Here is a 15,449-nt window from a genome sequence, read left to right on the forward strand (position 1 = left end):
CCCTGGTAGATTGAACAAAAATTTACTTATCAATGGGCTGCTTTAGTGTGTCTTGGTAAACACAGTTTGAAATTCAACCAGTTCAGCAGGAACCAGCTGAATTCAGATCTGCACGTTAAAAAATAAATAAATAAAAAACAAAAACAAAGTTAAACAGATTGCCTTCTGTCGAACGGGATTGCTGGAAAACTTGCTTCTATCTGCTGCACTGATCTCTGTATTCTGACAGCAGAGAGTCACTGTTGTTAGAATACATGGTCTCAACAGGGGGACAGGGATGGGGGAATCCCACTGATTGACCAATACTAACCTCTTATATCACATTTCTTTTTCCTATTTTCTTAACACTATTAAAAAAAAAAAAAAAAAAAAGATTTCTTGTTGAACCATTAGTCAGTTGAGTGTTATTTTACTCAGAATATGTGTAAATTATGCAAAGAATAGACATTTGATGTTGGATGTGTAGCACCCTCTAGGTAGGTAGGTGCTACAATATGACTTTTGTGTGATAGGTAAGGTACATTTATCAGGCCTGGCTGGCAGCCAGGCCTGCTTGTTTTGGTGTGGGCTGGGAGTGGCTCAGGATAGCAGCTGGTGACTCACAGGCAGCATCACTAAGACCCCCCTCTTCTTTCTAGATCCTTCTGGAATGTACTAGAAAGAGAGGAGGAGAGGTGGAGCTGCCTGGGGTACTCTAACGAGCCCTGACCAATCCCCAACTTGGATTGGCAGGGGGCAGGCCTCCTTAAATACCCTGGGTCAGCCCAGCTGGGGATGAGTCTTTGGGGTTGTTCACAGCTTGAAGATGGAGTGCTAGGCTGTCGTGGGGGCCTTTGAGGGAGCTCCCCAGTCTGGGGGATGTGACCTTAGGCCCTGGGCACGGGTGCAGGCGAGGTCCTTCAAGAAACCATGAAGGCACCTCGGACAGGAGGCAAAGGAGGAGCAAAGAGGATATCAGGAGCTAGCATTTCCGGGCAAGTTTTCACGGAGAGGAATAACTGGTCGCAGCCAGGAGGGCTGATGAGTGACAAGCAAACACAGGAGGGCTGGGGAGGCACGCATGAGAGGACAGTGAATATGCAGACTGGGATGGGTGCAGAGCCAGTCGAGTGGACTCTGTTGTCAAGGGCAGTGGAGAGGGGCAGCTGCAGCCAGGAAGGCTGGCAGAGCCTGAAGACAGGTTTCTGGGCTTAGTAACCAAAGTTAGGACAGCTAGCACCAGAACTTTCTACTTGCTACACTATAGGGGCCCGCGGTCCCTGCCTGCAAAAAGGCTACTGCTAAGGCCCGGCTGAGCCAGTGTCAGGCCTAACCCCATTGTGCTACCTGTGCCTGGAACCTTAGAGAGGAAGCAATGGGCAGGAGGAGAAATGGAGCGAATCTACTGAAGTGTGTATAAGTTTTCCCAATTGATTGTTCTAAAATTCATTGGGCATCCCATATTTCCTATACCCCATCCAAGTTAAATTCTCTCAATAAAATACAAAAACAAAGCTAACAGATCATTGTCTTGGAGTGTCTTGCAAGTGAATTCCGGGCTGGGCAAGGTGACAGGTGGGCCGCAACACTTAGCAGCCCAATGCGCTACATATCTATACAACTATAAAGTGCTACAAACAATGATAGATTTGTCTTAGGGCACTGGAAGTCTATTGCCTAGAGCAGCAGGGTAGGAAGGGGCAGCACAAATCCACAGATCCACTCCTTTTCTTTGATTCTTTCCATGTTCTCATCACCACTCTGGTAACAGAAATCCACGGAAGAGGGGTGCACACAGAGAAATCATAAGACTCTCTGTAGGCAACATGATGCCGTCTGCCCTTTTTACATTTGTTTTATGGTCTGTACAGTTAAATATTATCTCTGCATAAAAAGCAGCAGTCTGCAGCCTTCAACAAATCATTGTTGTTTACAAAATGCTCTAAATACCGACAAGGCTATAGAATAGGAATATTGAATTAAAATTTATGGAGGTCCAATCAGTAAAATGTTCTTCCAGCAAATGTCCGAATCGCATGGTTGTGTGATGTCTCAGATCCTTTACATCACAGCCCCTTCATTTTATATCATAATCCCGTTCTCACAACAGTGTTCTCAATCCCCCGCATATCAGTCATCCAATTCACATCAGTCATATTAGTGTCCACTGCCCCCTTCATATCAACTTCCCCCCCCCATGGCGACGCCCCCCCTTTCATCACCCCCTTTGCACTGCCCCTTTACATCACCCCCTCCCCTCACAGCACTGCCCTCCTTTACATCCCCCCCCCTCACATCAACTCCCTTCCCCTCCCCACAGCATTGTCCTCTTCACATCACCCCCCCCCCCCCCACAGCACTTGCCCCCTCTTTATATCATCTCACCACAGTACTAGCCTCTCTTTACTTCATATCTTCTCACACATAGCACTAGGCCGCTTCAAATCACCCCCCCCCCCACAACATTTTCCCCTTCAGATCTCCCTTCACATCCCCCCACAGCACTGCCCCCCTTTAAAACACATTTCCCCCACACAGCACTGCCCCCCTTCAGATGTCCTCCATAGCACTGCCAACTTCACATCACCCCCACAACCCTGCTCCCCTTTACATCTCCCTCCCACAGCACTGCCCCCCTTTACATCTCCTCCACAGCACTGCTAACTTCACATCAACCCCACAACCCTGCTCCCCTTTACATCTCCCTCCCACAGCACTGCCCCCTTTACATCTCCTCCACAGCACTGCCAACTTCACATCCCCCCAGAACCCTGCTCCCCTTTACATCTCCCCCCGCACTGCCCCACTTTGTCTTACCCCCACAGCACTGCCCCCTTTACATCACATCTCCCCCCCACAACACTGCCCCCCTTTAGTTCTCCTTCCACAACACTGTCCCCTTCACTTTCCCCCCACCATAGCACTGCCCCCCTTTACATCCCCGCCACAGCACTGCCCCCCTTTACATCACCCCCCATCACATACAGCACTGCCCCCCTACAAATCTACCTCCTTACCAGCACTTGCCCCACTTTACATCACCCTCCACAGTACTGCTACCTTTACATCCCCCCACTTGCCCCCCTTTATATTGCCCTCTCCTAACAGCACTACTCTTCTTTCACATTACCCCCCCCCCACCACAATAATTTGCTTTTCCCCTTCACTTCTGCCACCCCCTTCAAATCACCCCCTACACACACACCCCCCACCCCCTTCACAACCATGTCCTCTTGCCTACCTTACAGAGTGGAGAGTGGCTGGGAGGCACAGCAGCACTGGATGGAGGGCGGGAGCAGGGGGCTGCTGAGGTTAACTTTTCCTATTAGCAAGCTGGTGATTGGTTGCTAGGGCTGCCCGGTGTCCTAGCAACCAATCACCTGCTAATTAATCTGGAAAGTTAACTCATGCAGCTCCCGCTCCCAGCCACCATCCAGTACAGCTGTGCCTCCCACTCTCGCATTGCTATCCCCTGCCTCCCGCTCTCTGCTCTTGAGAATGACAATATTTTAGTAGTATTTTAATTTTAACATTTATTTTTTAAATATTTTTTTTAAATAGTATTTTCTCTTTCATGTTGTACTGTTTTTCATATTTGTTGAACAAATGTTTATATTCATTACAGAAGTACCATTTAATTATTTCCACTTGTAGGTAATTTTGATGGAGCACAAGGAATTTTGCAGCGCTGTATAGAGCTGAATCCTGAGTGGTCTGACGCTCACCTTCTTATGGCCCAGATTCACCTGTCACAGGAACAGTATTCTGAGTGTTCATTGTCTCTAGAGACTGGAGTCAGCCACAACTTTAAGGTGAATATTTATCCTAAATTTAATAGGGAACATGAAAATGATATTTGCCAACAGTCCAAATAATGGTACAGATTATTATATAACTAGAGGAATTACGATCAGGACATGGTAGATTTGGGCATTGCCATACTTTTACTTACGGATTGTGGTAAGTATGTATTTGTACAACACGTTTTATTGAATGATTGTGCATAAAAATGGTTAACAATTGCAATGCTTGATATTCATGCCCTAGTGTCTCTATTTATATGTGACCAAATGATACATGTATTCTCCTGGATTTACTGTCAGACTGACGATAGTATACTAGTTTAAAGTGAAATATGGGGGGCTGCCACTGCTATCATGCTGAAAAAATGCTAATTTCCTGGCTGTTATGCTGACCTCTGGCTTCAGGAATTTTTGAGTTACTAGCCAGATACTGTATGTGAGTCACTAAATTTAGAGTAAAGTTAATAGTCCCTATCTGCATTCTTGTTTTTGGTTTGTGATGAAATCTAAACAGCTAAAATTTACAAAATAAGTCCGCAATCACTGCTTCCATGTTCTCGCAGAAAAGGTTTCTTCCACAGTAAACCTAAAGCCGCGTACACACGGGCGGACTGTCTGGCCAACTTAGTCCGTCAGACAATCCGACGGACAGTCCGTCCTACTTTCGAATGAACGGACTTGACCACACACGGATGCAAAACAGTCCGTCGAAAGTTTGCACGATGACGTGTACAGCACGTACGACGGGACTAGAAATAGGAAGTACAATACACAGCAATGCAACCTTTCGCCGTGTAAATCCTTTCTGAGCATGCGCCATACTTAGTCCGTCCAACTAGCCTACTCACGAGCGGATTGTCCACTGAAACCAAAGTCTGACGGACAATATTACGGAAATTCCGAAATACTTAGTCCGCCAGACTGCACGCTGAAAAAGTCCGCTGAAGCCCACACACGAGCGGACTGTCCGCTGAAATGTGTTTCGACGGACTAAGTTGGCCAGACAGTCCGCCCGTGTGTACGCGGCTTTAGATGAAAAAAAAACATTTTTCAAACAGCTTTGTAAAGAAGGTGATGTCTATAAAGCAGTGTTTCTCAACCTTTTTTTTGGCCACGGCACCCTCTAAAATAATGCACCCCATTGTAAAATCTAAAAAATGAATCTAATAGTTTTACATAATGCAGCAACATCCATACATATAGGATGCCAACATTAGAATTGATTTATTCTTCCAAAGCAATACACCTTTCCACACTGGTACTGATTTAGTATTCCAGTGTTTCTCTTCTCCCTGTTTCTCCACCTCACTCAGTTAATGTGCTCTCAGTGTTGATGGAGAGGGGCAGGGGAGGGACGAGCAAGGATGCTGTGCAGGCACCCTATGTGCTGCTTATCAACCGATGACGTCCTTGGTTGTTAGGACGCCAGCGGTCAGAGGGTTGTAACGGTGCCCCTTGAAAACCTGTGGTTTGTCTTAGTTATTTTGAATTCTACTGATTTTCTTTCTTTTTTTCAGATTTTTGAATTTTTGAATTCCTAAAAATTCGGAAATTTGAAATTCGGAAATTTGAAATTCGGAAATTTGAAATTCGGAAATTCGAAATTTGGAAATTCACCCCCTCAATCTCATTATGTACTGTGTTTCTTTATGTGTTTTATAAATAATATCTCAAATCCGTTATGATCATTATCATAAACATCTTAATAATCATGCTTCCTTTGTTCATGATGTAGGTGCGAGAACATCCTCTTTATTATTTAATCAAGGCCAAGGTTCTGGAGAAGACAGAGAACCGAGCAGAAGCTATACAGATGCTACGAATGGCTATGAGCCTCCCTGAGATGAAAAGTGGAGTGGCTAGAAGAGATAAAACAGGAAGCCTTAGTATAAGTGACCGAGTATCCATATACCTGGAACTGGCCAAACATTTGCGTTTAAATGGAGAGCAGGTAAAGCAAGAGCTGAGGCATTCTATGGTTGCACTACAAGTCATTGTAAGAGTAAATGATATTAAAAGAACTTTGTGTAATCTGGTTGTCTGAGTAGGCCTATAATGCACACAGTGCTCTGAAGGGTGGTCTGAGGCCTGTAATGCCGCACAGTGCTCTGGATGGTGGTCTGAGTGGGTCTGTAATGCTGCACAGTGCTCTGAGCAGTCATCTGAGGAGGCCTGTAATGATGAACAGTGCACTGGATGGTGGTCTGAGGAGGCCTGTAATGCTGCACAGTTCTCTGGACGGTCATCTGAGGAGTCCTGTAATGCTGCACAATTCTCTGAACGGTGGTCTGAGGTGGCCTGTCATGCTGAACAGTGCTCTGGACCATGGTCTGACAAGGCCTGTAATGCTGCAAAGTGCTCTTAAGGGTGGTCTGAGGAGGTCTGTAATACTGCACAGTGCTCTGGACAGTCATCTGAGGAGGCTTGTAATGATGAACAGTGCTCTGGATGGTGGTCTGAGGACGGCCTGTAATGCTGTACAGTGCTGTGGACGATGGTCTGAGGAGGTCTGTAATGCTGCACAGTGCTCAGGACAGTCATCTGAGGAGGCCTGTAATGATGAACAGTGCTCTGGACAATGGTCTAAGAAAGGCCTGTAATGCTGCACAGTGCTGTGGACAATCATCTGAGTAGGCCTATAATGCTGCACAGTGCTCTGGACGGTGGTCTGAGAAGGCCTGTAATGCTGCACAGTGCTCTGGACGGTAATCTCAGAGGGGGCCTGTAATGCTGCACAGTGCTCTGCATGGTAATCTCTGAGGTGGCCTGTAATGCTGCACAGTGCTCTGGACAGTAATCTCTGAGGTGGCCTGTAATGCTGCACAGTGCTCTGGATGATAATCTCTGAGGTGGCCTGTAATGTTGCCCAGTGCTCTAGATGGTAATCTCTGAGATAGCCTGTAATGCTGCACAGTGCTCTGGATGATAATCTCTGAGGTGGCCTGTAATGTTGCCCAGTGCTCTAGATGGTAATCTCTGAGATAGCCTGTAATGCTGCACAGTGCTCTGGATGGTGGTCTGAGGAGGTCTGTAATGCTGCACAGTGCTCTGGATGGTAATCTCAGATGTGGCCTGTAGTGCTGCACCGTGCTAAGCAAGCCACACCATAAGCACACTACGCTCACTAACTTGCTTGCTGGGAGGAGAAGCCAAAACTCATTGGCTTTACAGGCAGTTCTCAGAGAAAACTGGAAAGTCACGTGGATAAACGTCCCTCCCTCATATTTTTCTTCCGTTTTCGTTCAATGACAAAAATGGGAATTGATTTTCAGCATAGTTCAATTGATGAAAATGTGGGGTAGTTTTGGTTTAGTTTTCAGCACTGGAAACATCCTGCTGACAAAAAGTATGACGAAAATGTTTTCGTTGACGAAATGAACACTGGCTAGCATTTACTGTACATTTACAATTACCTTTTTCTCATCTGATTACGCATTTTTGTGATGTTTTAGCATGAAGCTACAAAAATAATACAAGATGCAGTCAATGCATTTCGTGGGACGCCAGAAGAGATTAGAATCATTATAGCTAATGCGGACATGTCCCTCAGTAAAGGCGATATCGAGTCAGCGCTGATAATGCTGGGAGATGTCACACCAAACCAGCCATACTACATTGAGGTCAAGCAAAAGATGGCAGAAATTTATCTGAAAAATCGAAAGGATAAAAAATTATACATTGCTTGCTACAGGTATGTTTCTAGTAACAGAATATTTTAAAAATCGGATGTTTTTTTAGCACTTGAACATTTTTTCTAAAATAAAGATATTTTCCATTGTGGTGAATCAGAAGTCATGTGACCATTTAATGTTCCATCTGAAATAAGTGTCTATGTTGCCCATAGTGTGTGTTTTTTTTTTGTTTTTTTTTCTTTACTACAGTTACATCCGACTTCTGATGGTCTCGAAGTACAACACACTTTCCATTTTCTAGATTATTTATGTGGTAACCATTGTATAAACAAAATTGTTCATTTCTTTCCACAGAGAGCTGAGTGAGAAGCTGCCTAACCCACAGACAAGTCTTCTTCTGGGAGATGCCTACATGAAAATTCAGGAGGTATCTTCTGCCAAATCCTCCAGGGCTTTATTGCATTGCACTGTGCTATCAGTCTAGTTTGTTTTCCATTATTCAGAATAATGGTGTAATCATGCGTTTTCCTTGACCCATCAGCATGAAGATGACACCTGTATGTAAAAGGAGGTGGTGAGGGTGTAGTAAGGGTTTTTGGCCCTTAGTATTTATACTGTGTGTTTAGATGTTTGCTGCTTTAAAACGTTTGTTAACCTAAAAAAACAAAACAAATGGATCCTGCTCCTTTAAAGCATGCTATACAGCACAGTGCTCGTGCTGTGTAATTTGGCCCCCTATAACACCTTAAATACCTGGCTGATCCTGCCTGGCTATACCCTCCCCCCCCCCCCCCCCGTAAACTGACCACTGTATATCATGCCTGCTGAGGCCTAACATCATGTACAGTTTACGTGCCTCTGTCATACACCGATATCTTCAGATCTCCTCTGTCTCCCTCTGTACTCCTCCCCCCTCTCCTCCCTGCCTGTCAGCTCTGTGTCAGGCCCCGCTGCCCCCCCCCCCCCTCCTGCTGCTGTAATAACAAAATAAAAATCAAGCAATCCCCTGGCTTTCATAAGCACATATATGTGCTTTATTAGAAAAAAAACGTTCTACACCTTATTTAATAGCGGTGCTCACGTGGCTTTTTCCTCCTCCCAACTGACATCAGCGGGGGAATCTCGGCCCCTCCCGCTGTACCAGTCAGATCGGCCGGTCACGTGAGTGCTGAGCGGCGCTATTAAATAAGGTATAGAATTGCTTTTTTTTAATGAGGCACATATACAGGACACAAAGTGCAGTAGCCCATGGCAATCAAAAGTGGATTTCAGTTTATTATGTGTATTATGAAAGCCGGGGGATTGCATGATTTTTACTAAGTGGGTTTACAACCACTTTAACCGCTTGCCATCCAAATCAGTTTTGACATTTCCCACATACAGGGTACATGTTAAAATCAGCATTTTTTTATGCTAGAAAATTACTTAGAACCCCCAAGCATTATATATGTTCTGAAAGGAAAGGCCCTGGTGAATATTTGCACAGCCATTTATCAAATGCAAATCTTCAGGAAAGAATACACTTTAATGAATGTTTGGGCACAAAAACATAATATCATACCCAATATTTTGGTAAAAAATAAGATATGTTTCACCAAATAGATACCAAACATGTCAACATTTAAAATCGTGCATGCCTGTGAAATGGCAACAAACTGCGATACCTAAAATTATCTACAGGTGACACTTTAACCACTTTTTGCGATTCGGCACTGCGTTGCTTTAACCGACAAATGCGTGGTCATGCAATGTTTCACCCAAACAAAATTGGCGTCCTTTTTTCCCCACAAATAGTGATTTCTTTTGGTGGTATTTGATCACCTCTGCGGTTTTTATTTTTTGCGCTGTAAACAAAAAAAGAACGACAAATTTGAAAAAAAACACAATAGTTTTTACTTTTTGCTATAATAAATATCCCCCAAAAATATATAAAAAAAATATTTTTTCCCTCAGTTTAGGTCGATATGTATTCTTCTACATATTTTTGGTAAAAAAAAAAGAAAATCACAATAAATGTATATTGATTGGTTTTTGCAAAAGTTATAGCGTTTACAAAATAGGGGATAGTTTTATGGAATTTTTATTATTCATTTTTGTTTTACTAGTAATGGCAGTGGTCCTTTATCGGGACTGCGACATTATGGAGGACACGCAATAGCAGAAAAACTCTGGATAGCCGCACACTGGAAAAAGGCTTAAAATCCTGTGTTTTTATTAAAAATCGGGGGTCACATCACATCAAATAATCCACAGCAAAGAAAAGGGTACAAAAATGCTGACACGTTTTGCACTGTAATCAGTGCTTACTCATAGCTATTTGTGGGACATGCAAGGAAAATAAAAAACAGCATTTTTGCTTGTACATGATTGGATAATAGAAATCAGCAGAGATTCCCCTCATTTCAGATCTTCCCCTGAGATCTACAACTTGCAGTACACTTGTAGTGCAGAGTGGATTTGCCTTTAGTAAATCAACACCAATGTCTCACCCTGCTCTGCACAAGCTCAGTTGCTCTCTATTAGCCACTATGCTGAATTTGTAGAGGCCGATCTGTTGACAGACTGCTGATTTACTGCTGCTCAGGGGCTCTGGGCTTCAGCAAAAAAACAATTTAGGGCACACACTAATCTTGATAGCATAATTATTAATGTGGAATATATGTTCCTTGGTAAAGAACATTATTTTTAGCACATTGTTATATGTAAAGTTCCACTTTAAGTGGCTGTCAATCTGATCCTCTTGCTTCAATACTTTGAATTAATGACCCAGAACAAATATGAAGATAAGGACTTTCCTGATTGGTATACTTATTCCTAGCTAATGACCTGGAAAGTAAGGAAGCCAGTGGATCCGCATAATACGTTTGCAATAACAGCTCTATATTCCTATTAGGAAAAGTTTACTTTAAAGATTATATTAAAAGAATACTTTTTCTTATTTTTGGTTTCTTAAAGGAATTATTGATTGTGTTCTTCTTGTATTAGCCAGAAAAAGCCTTAGAGGTCTATGATCAAGCACAAAGAAAGAAGCCAAAGGATGCAACACTCACAAGCAGGGTTGGACTATCGCTCATGAAAACCCATCAGTATAAAAAGGTTGTAGTAGATTTTCATTAATTCTGTATTTTTATGCCATCAGCACATTCAGGATATCAGCATGTATTGCTTGCTTACTTTTTGATCAGCTGAGACAAAATGATTAATGGGCTTTACTACAAAGTTTTCCCATTCACTGAACAACTAATGAGGAATAGGGATGTTTATTTAAAGTGGAAGTAAACCCACTTTTTTAACTTTTACCTACAGGAAAGCCTATAATAAGGCTTACCTGTAGGTAAAAAAAATATCTCCTAAACCTGTACGGTTTAGGAGATATTCCCCTCGGTATGCGCCGCTGACTGCAGCGGCGCATGCGCACAAGGGGGTTCTCTCCGCGAAAATCCGGCAGCGCTCGTCCGGCCGGATTTAAATCTCCCGCGCGCATGCGCGGGAGTGACGATATCGCGGCTCCGGCCACTCACAGCACCGGAGCCGCGATACCCGGAAGAGACGCCGAGGGAGCATGTCGGCTTCCTCGGCGTGGATCGGGCGAGATGTCGGGGCCTCGTTCTAAGGTAAGTATTTCATAATGAGCTAGTATAAGCGGTGCATACTAGCTCATTATGCCTTTTGCTTTGCAGGTTTTTAAAAAAAAAAAAAAAAAAAATGCGGGTTTACTACCGCTTTAAGTATTAAGTATCCAAAGACATGCAGGTAGGTTAATTGGCTTCTGTCAAAAAAAATTGGCCATAGTATATGAATGGGGACCTTGGATTTGTGGGCTCCTTAAGGGCATGGACCGATGTGAGTGTGCAATGTACAGGGATAGGGACAATTGTAGACACTCAGGTTGAACTTGATGGACTGGTGTCTTTATTCAACCTAACTAACTATGAAACTATGAAGTACAAGGCCTCATGCACACTAGACATCAAAAACTCCTCTTTTAAGACGTTGACTTTTTTTCTGCCTCTAAACGCTCCTCTTTGTTAAGCCGGGTACACACACAAACAGTTTTTTATGTGCAACCCAGCGGAAAAAAAAACCGACCATGCAAGGTTAGTACAGTGATCTTTCCCGCTGAGCTGTTGTGGTCTGACAGGGGGATGCCCCCCACCAGAACACTCCGATCAGCGCTCTCTGCCATTGGCTGAGAGCGCTGATCGGGAGTCGGTCAGATGCTGGTTTTCCAGCATGCTCATCCGACAGAAGCTGCCCAAACGGCCACCTCCTGTTGGACAGACCGACATACACAGCGGCAGAATTTTGCCCATTTTTTTTTTTTTTTACCCGGCAAATGTCTCCCAACATTCTGCCCATGCATAATGGGCTTTAGCCTATGTGTCCATGCACACATTGCTGTTTACAGGCATTTAGATGCAGGGGCGTTTTAGAGGCAAAAAAGAAAAAACTTTAGGGCCAACATATTCAGGAGAGGAGCGTTTGGCTGCAAAAAAAAAAATGGCCAACGCACCTGAACATGCTTAAGCCCTAAGCTCATTTAGCACTTCATTCAATATGAATGAATATTCTAGCCAATGAAATGAACGAATACCCAAGCACTTGGTGTACGTAAACGCATTCGCAAAAACGTGGCTTCAGGTGTGTTTTTGACTCAAAAAAACAAACAGAATCTTACGAGCTACCATGTGAAAATCCAAATGATAAATAGAGATGATTAAAGGACAGCTGCTAGCATTGATCATGTCCCATGTGCTCGTGCCAAAAAGTTTTATACCAATATAATGCTGCGCTATTCAACCGTAACCGTACAAAATCATAATATTACTGGTTGCAGCTAAATAGTGGTGGTGAGATATTCTATTCCTATATAAACTTTTACTACTACTAGATTTTTTATATAGTAATAGAATATCTCACCACCACTATTTAACTGCAACCAGCAATATTATGACCCTGGCATGTTGTCACACTCCATATTTCCAAAGCTTTTCTGAAAATGATAATTGCTAGTATTATACAACACTAGGTAAGCCATGTAACACTCAGGCCCCATGAACACTGGGCACTTGCCCAGTTCTTCTAAACCTGGCAGGAGAAAAACAGAGTCAAAAACACTTTTATACCAATATAATGCTGCGCCATCCAAACGTAATCATACGGTAACCATACTAAATCATAATATTACTGGTTGCAGTTAAATAGTGGTGGTGAGATATTCTATTCCTATATAAACTTTTACTACTACTAGATTTTTTATATAGTAATAGAATATCTCACCACCACTATTTAACTGCAACCAGCAATATTATGATTTAGTATGGTTGCCGTATGATTACGTTTGGATAACGCAGCATTATATTGGTATATTGGTATAAAAGTGTTTTTGACTCTGTTTTTCTCCTGCCAGGTTTAGAAGAACTGGGCAAGTGCCCAGTGTTCATGGGGCCTGAGTGTTACATGGCTTACCTAGTGTTGTATAATACTAGCAATTATCATTTTCAGAAAAGCTTTGGAAATATGGAGTGTGACAATGTGCCAGGGTCATCCAGCCATGTGTTGTGGCCACAGACAACAAACATGAAGTCGCTAAGAAGCATGGGGACTGTACCTGGGATATAACAATATTTTTTCTGTATCCCTGAGTATATTTATAATGGGCTGTGTAACCTGCAGTACCAATGGCCATATTTATGAGGAAGAAATTTTGCAGTTTATTAAAAACACGTTATGTCTTGTATATGGGAGATCGCAGTGTTGGCAGAGGGTTGCTGGAATTCGTTGTTGGTTTACACCAAAAAATATATTTTATCTTAGATCACAGTTATTTAAATTCATAGGGCACTAAAACAAAATAGTAGTTTATCAAAGTGTACTTTCAATAGTTATGATGAAGGTTTGTATATTAGACGATGTATGTCATGTAAGTAATACCTCCATTCTACCACCAGTGCAGTCTGTTATTATCAGAGTGTAGACCTCTGCCTCCAGCCTGCTGTTCTCCATTCACCTGTGACATTTCCATGGAATGTGATTGCCATCTCACCTTTATCTTATTCCTAGGCAGTAAATTACTATGAAGCAGCTCTGAAGATGAGTGCAGAAGAATGTCTGTGCTGTGATCTTTCTGAACTTTTTCTTAAACTGAAGAAATATGAAAATGCAGAAAAGCTTCTGAAACATGTTCTGAATCACGAGCCTGGTATGTTTTTACCTTTTATATGAAGGAACTGTCTATGTCTATGAACATATTTGAATTTTGGTACCCAAATATTGAACAAGTGCATTCAAATATGCCAATTATATTTATACAAAAATGTTAAAAGAACACAAATCCATAGTTCTGATAAAACAGCAATTCATGATAACATTATCAAATAATAAATTATACAGACAAGTCTAGTTAATCACCTGGTAGCTTCAGGCGATTGCTGAGGACACATGAACTCTTTGATGTACTATATATCCTCTACATGTTTTGTGGCGGAGGCAGCTTCTTCAGGAGATATTATATATAGTATCATCAACAACAAAACAAAAACGCTATTATAATAACATGTCAATGGATTGCAGTAATGGGAAAAGAGTTACTGGTTTGCTTACCCAAGAGAGACCAGCACCCGGATGGCAGTCAAGATGGGGACACCACAGTTTCTTCCTAAGCTGACTATGCTGCTGTCCAAAGGTGTCTCTGTTGCTTGTCCAGTAGAGTGGAGATACCCCAAGACAGGAAGTGTGTTACTAGCCCGATCACTAGGTGAAAATTAAGGGAAAAAAATCCCTAAAAAAATTAAACGAAAGCAGCCATCAGATTTAAAAATTGTTCAACTTATTAATGTTGTATTTTTTGGATTTAATACCACTTTATATTACTGCACTTACAGTGTTTCTTTGTCCCCCCTACAAAATTCCACAAATACATGTTGATCCTGCTAGAGAAGTCCACCTAATTCAGCTTCCTGTGATGGTGTGGGATTGATTAGGCACTGCTCCTGAATTCAGATTTGCTACTTTCATGTAGACTGTGTCTGCTTTCACTACAGTGGGATTGAAAAATTTAAAGGGGGTATAGCTGGAAGATTTGTCACTGCTGATTCACAAGCCTGTAGGTCAGTGGTGGTCAACTGTAAAATTATAGAGGGCCTCAAGGGCAGCCCCTGACACCTGCAGAACGCCGCACAATAGCAGCATCTCTGTGCCCAAAAATGTTGGTCCTGACTCATTTTTTGCAGCATTTCACATTGCACGCTGCAGAATTTGGAGTACAATAACCCCAGTATTGGTCTCACTGAACTCAGTAATAACCTCCAGTATTGGTGTCAATGGACACAATAATAACCCCCAGCATTGGTACCAGTGGACGCAATAGTAACAACCCCTGGCACTGGTGTCAGTGAATGCAATAATAGCCCCCAGCATTGGCATCAGTGAATGCAATAAAAGACCCCATCACTGTTGTCAGTGAATGCAATACTAGCCCCCAGCACTGATGTCAGTGGATGCAATGATAGCCCCCAGCATTTGTGTCAGTGGATGCAATGATAGCCCCCAGCATTGGTGTCAGTGAATGCAAAAATAGCCCCCAAAATTGGTGTCAGCGGAATCAAGAATAACCCCCAACATTGGTGTCAGTGGAAGCAAGAATAACCCCCAACATTGGTGTTGGTGATAACAATAATAACCCCAGCATTGGTGTCAGTGAGGTTAATAATATCACCCAACACTAGTGTCAGTGCTAGCTAAAAACTTTGATGGTCACTGGCAGTAAAATTTAAACTCACAGCTCACCCCCTCTGAATTGGTGGTCAGTGGCAGTGAAGGAAGTAAAGAATATCACCCCCACCCCCACCCCCCCCCCCCACATTGGTGGTTATGGCAGGTAAATTTAACCCCACCGCTGTATTGGTGGTCAGTGGCCACCCCCCCTCCTCTTAATGATGTACCAATTACACACTCCTGTGTTGCTCTTCTGCTTCCCAGGAGATAACTCTGCCCACAGTACAGTCTCACTCTGAGGGCCGGTGCTGGAACACAG

The 15,449-nt window shown here is 43.0% G+C and overlaps 1 protein-coding gene across 3 annotated transcripts in view; it reads left to right on the plus strand.

Moving 5' to 3' along the window:
- Positions 1-15,449, plus strand: part of TTC21A (tetratricopeptide repeat domain 21A) — a 108,777-nt gene that overhangs the window by 53,844 nt on the left and 39,484 nt on the right. For all 3 annotated transcript variants that reach the window (XM_077491212.1, XM_077491213.1, XM_077491214.1), the window contains 6 exons: positions 3,634-3,791; positions 5,518-5,733; positions 7,235-7,473; positions 7,769-7,841; positions 10,400-10,510; positions 13,478-13,616. In XM_077491212.1, the coding sequence (XP_077347338.1) occupies positions 3,634-3,791; positions 5,518-5,733; positions 7,235-7,473; positions 7,769-7,841; positions 10,400-10,510; positions 13,478-13,616 (936 nt within the window). The remainder of the gene's footprint in view (positions 1-3,633; positions 3,792-5,517; positions 5,734-7,234; positions 7,474-7,768; positions 7,842-10,399; positions 10,511-13,477; positions 13,617-15,449) is intronic.

The sequence above is a fragment of the Lithobates pipiens genome, unplaced genomic scaffold (assembly GCF_037356315.1).
Source record: "Lithobates pipiens isolate NorthernLeopardFrog02 unplaced genomic scaffold, aLitPip1_a1.2 Scaffold_19, whole genome shotgun sequence".
NCBI lineage: Eukaryota > Metazoa > Chordata > Amphibia > Anura > Ranidae > Lithobates > Lithobates pipiens.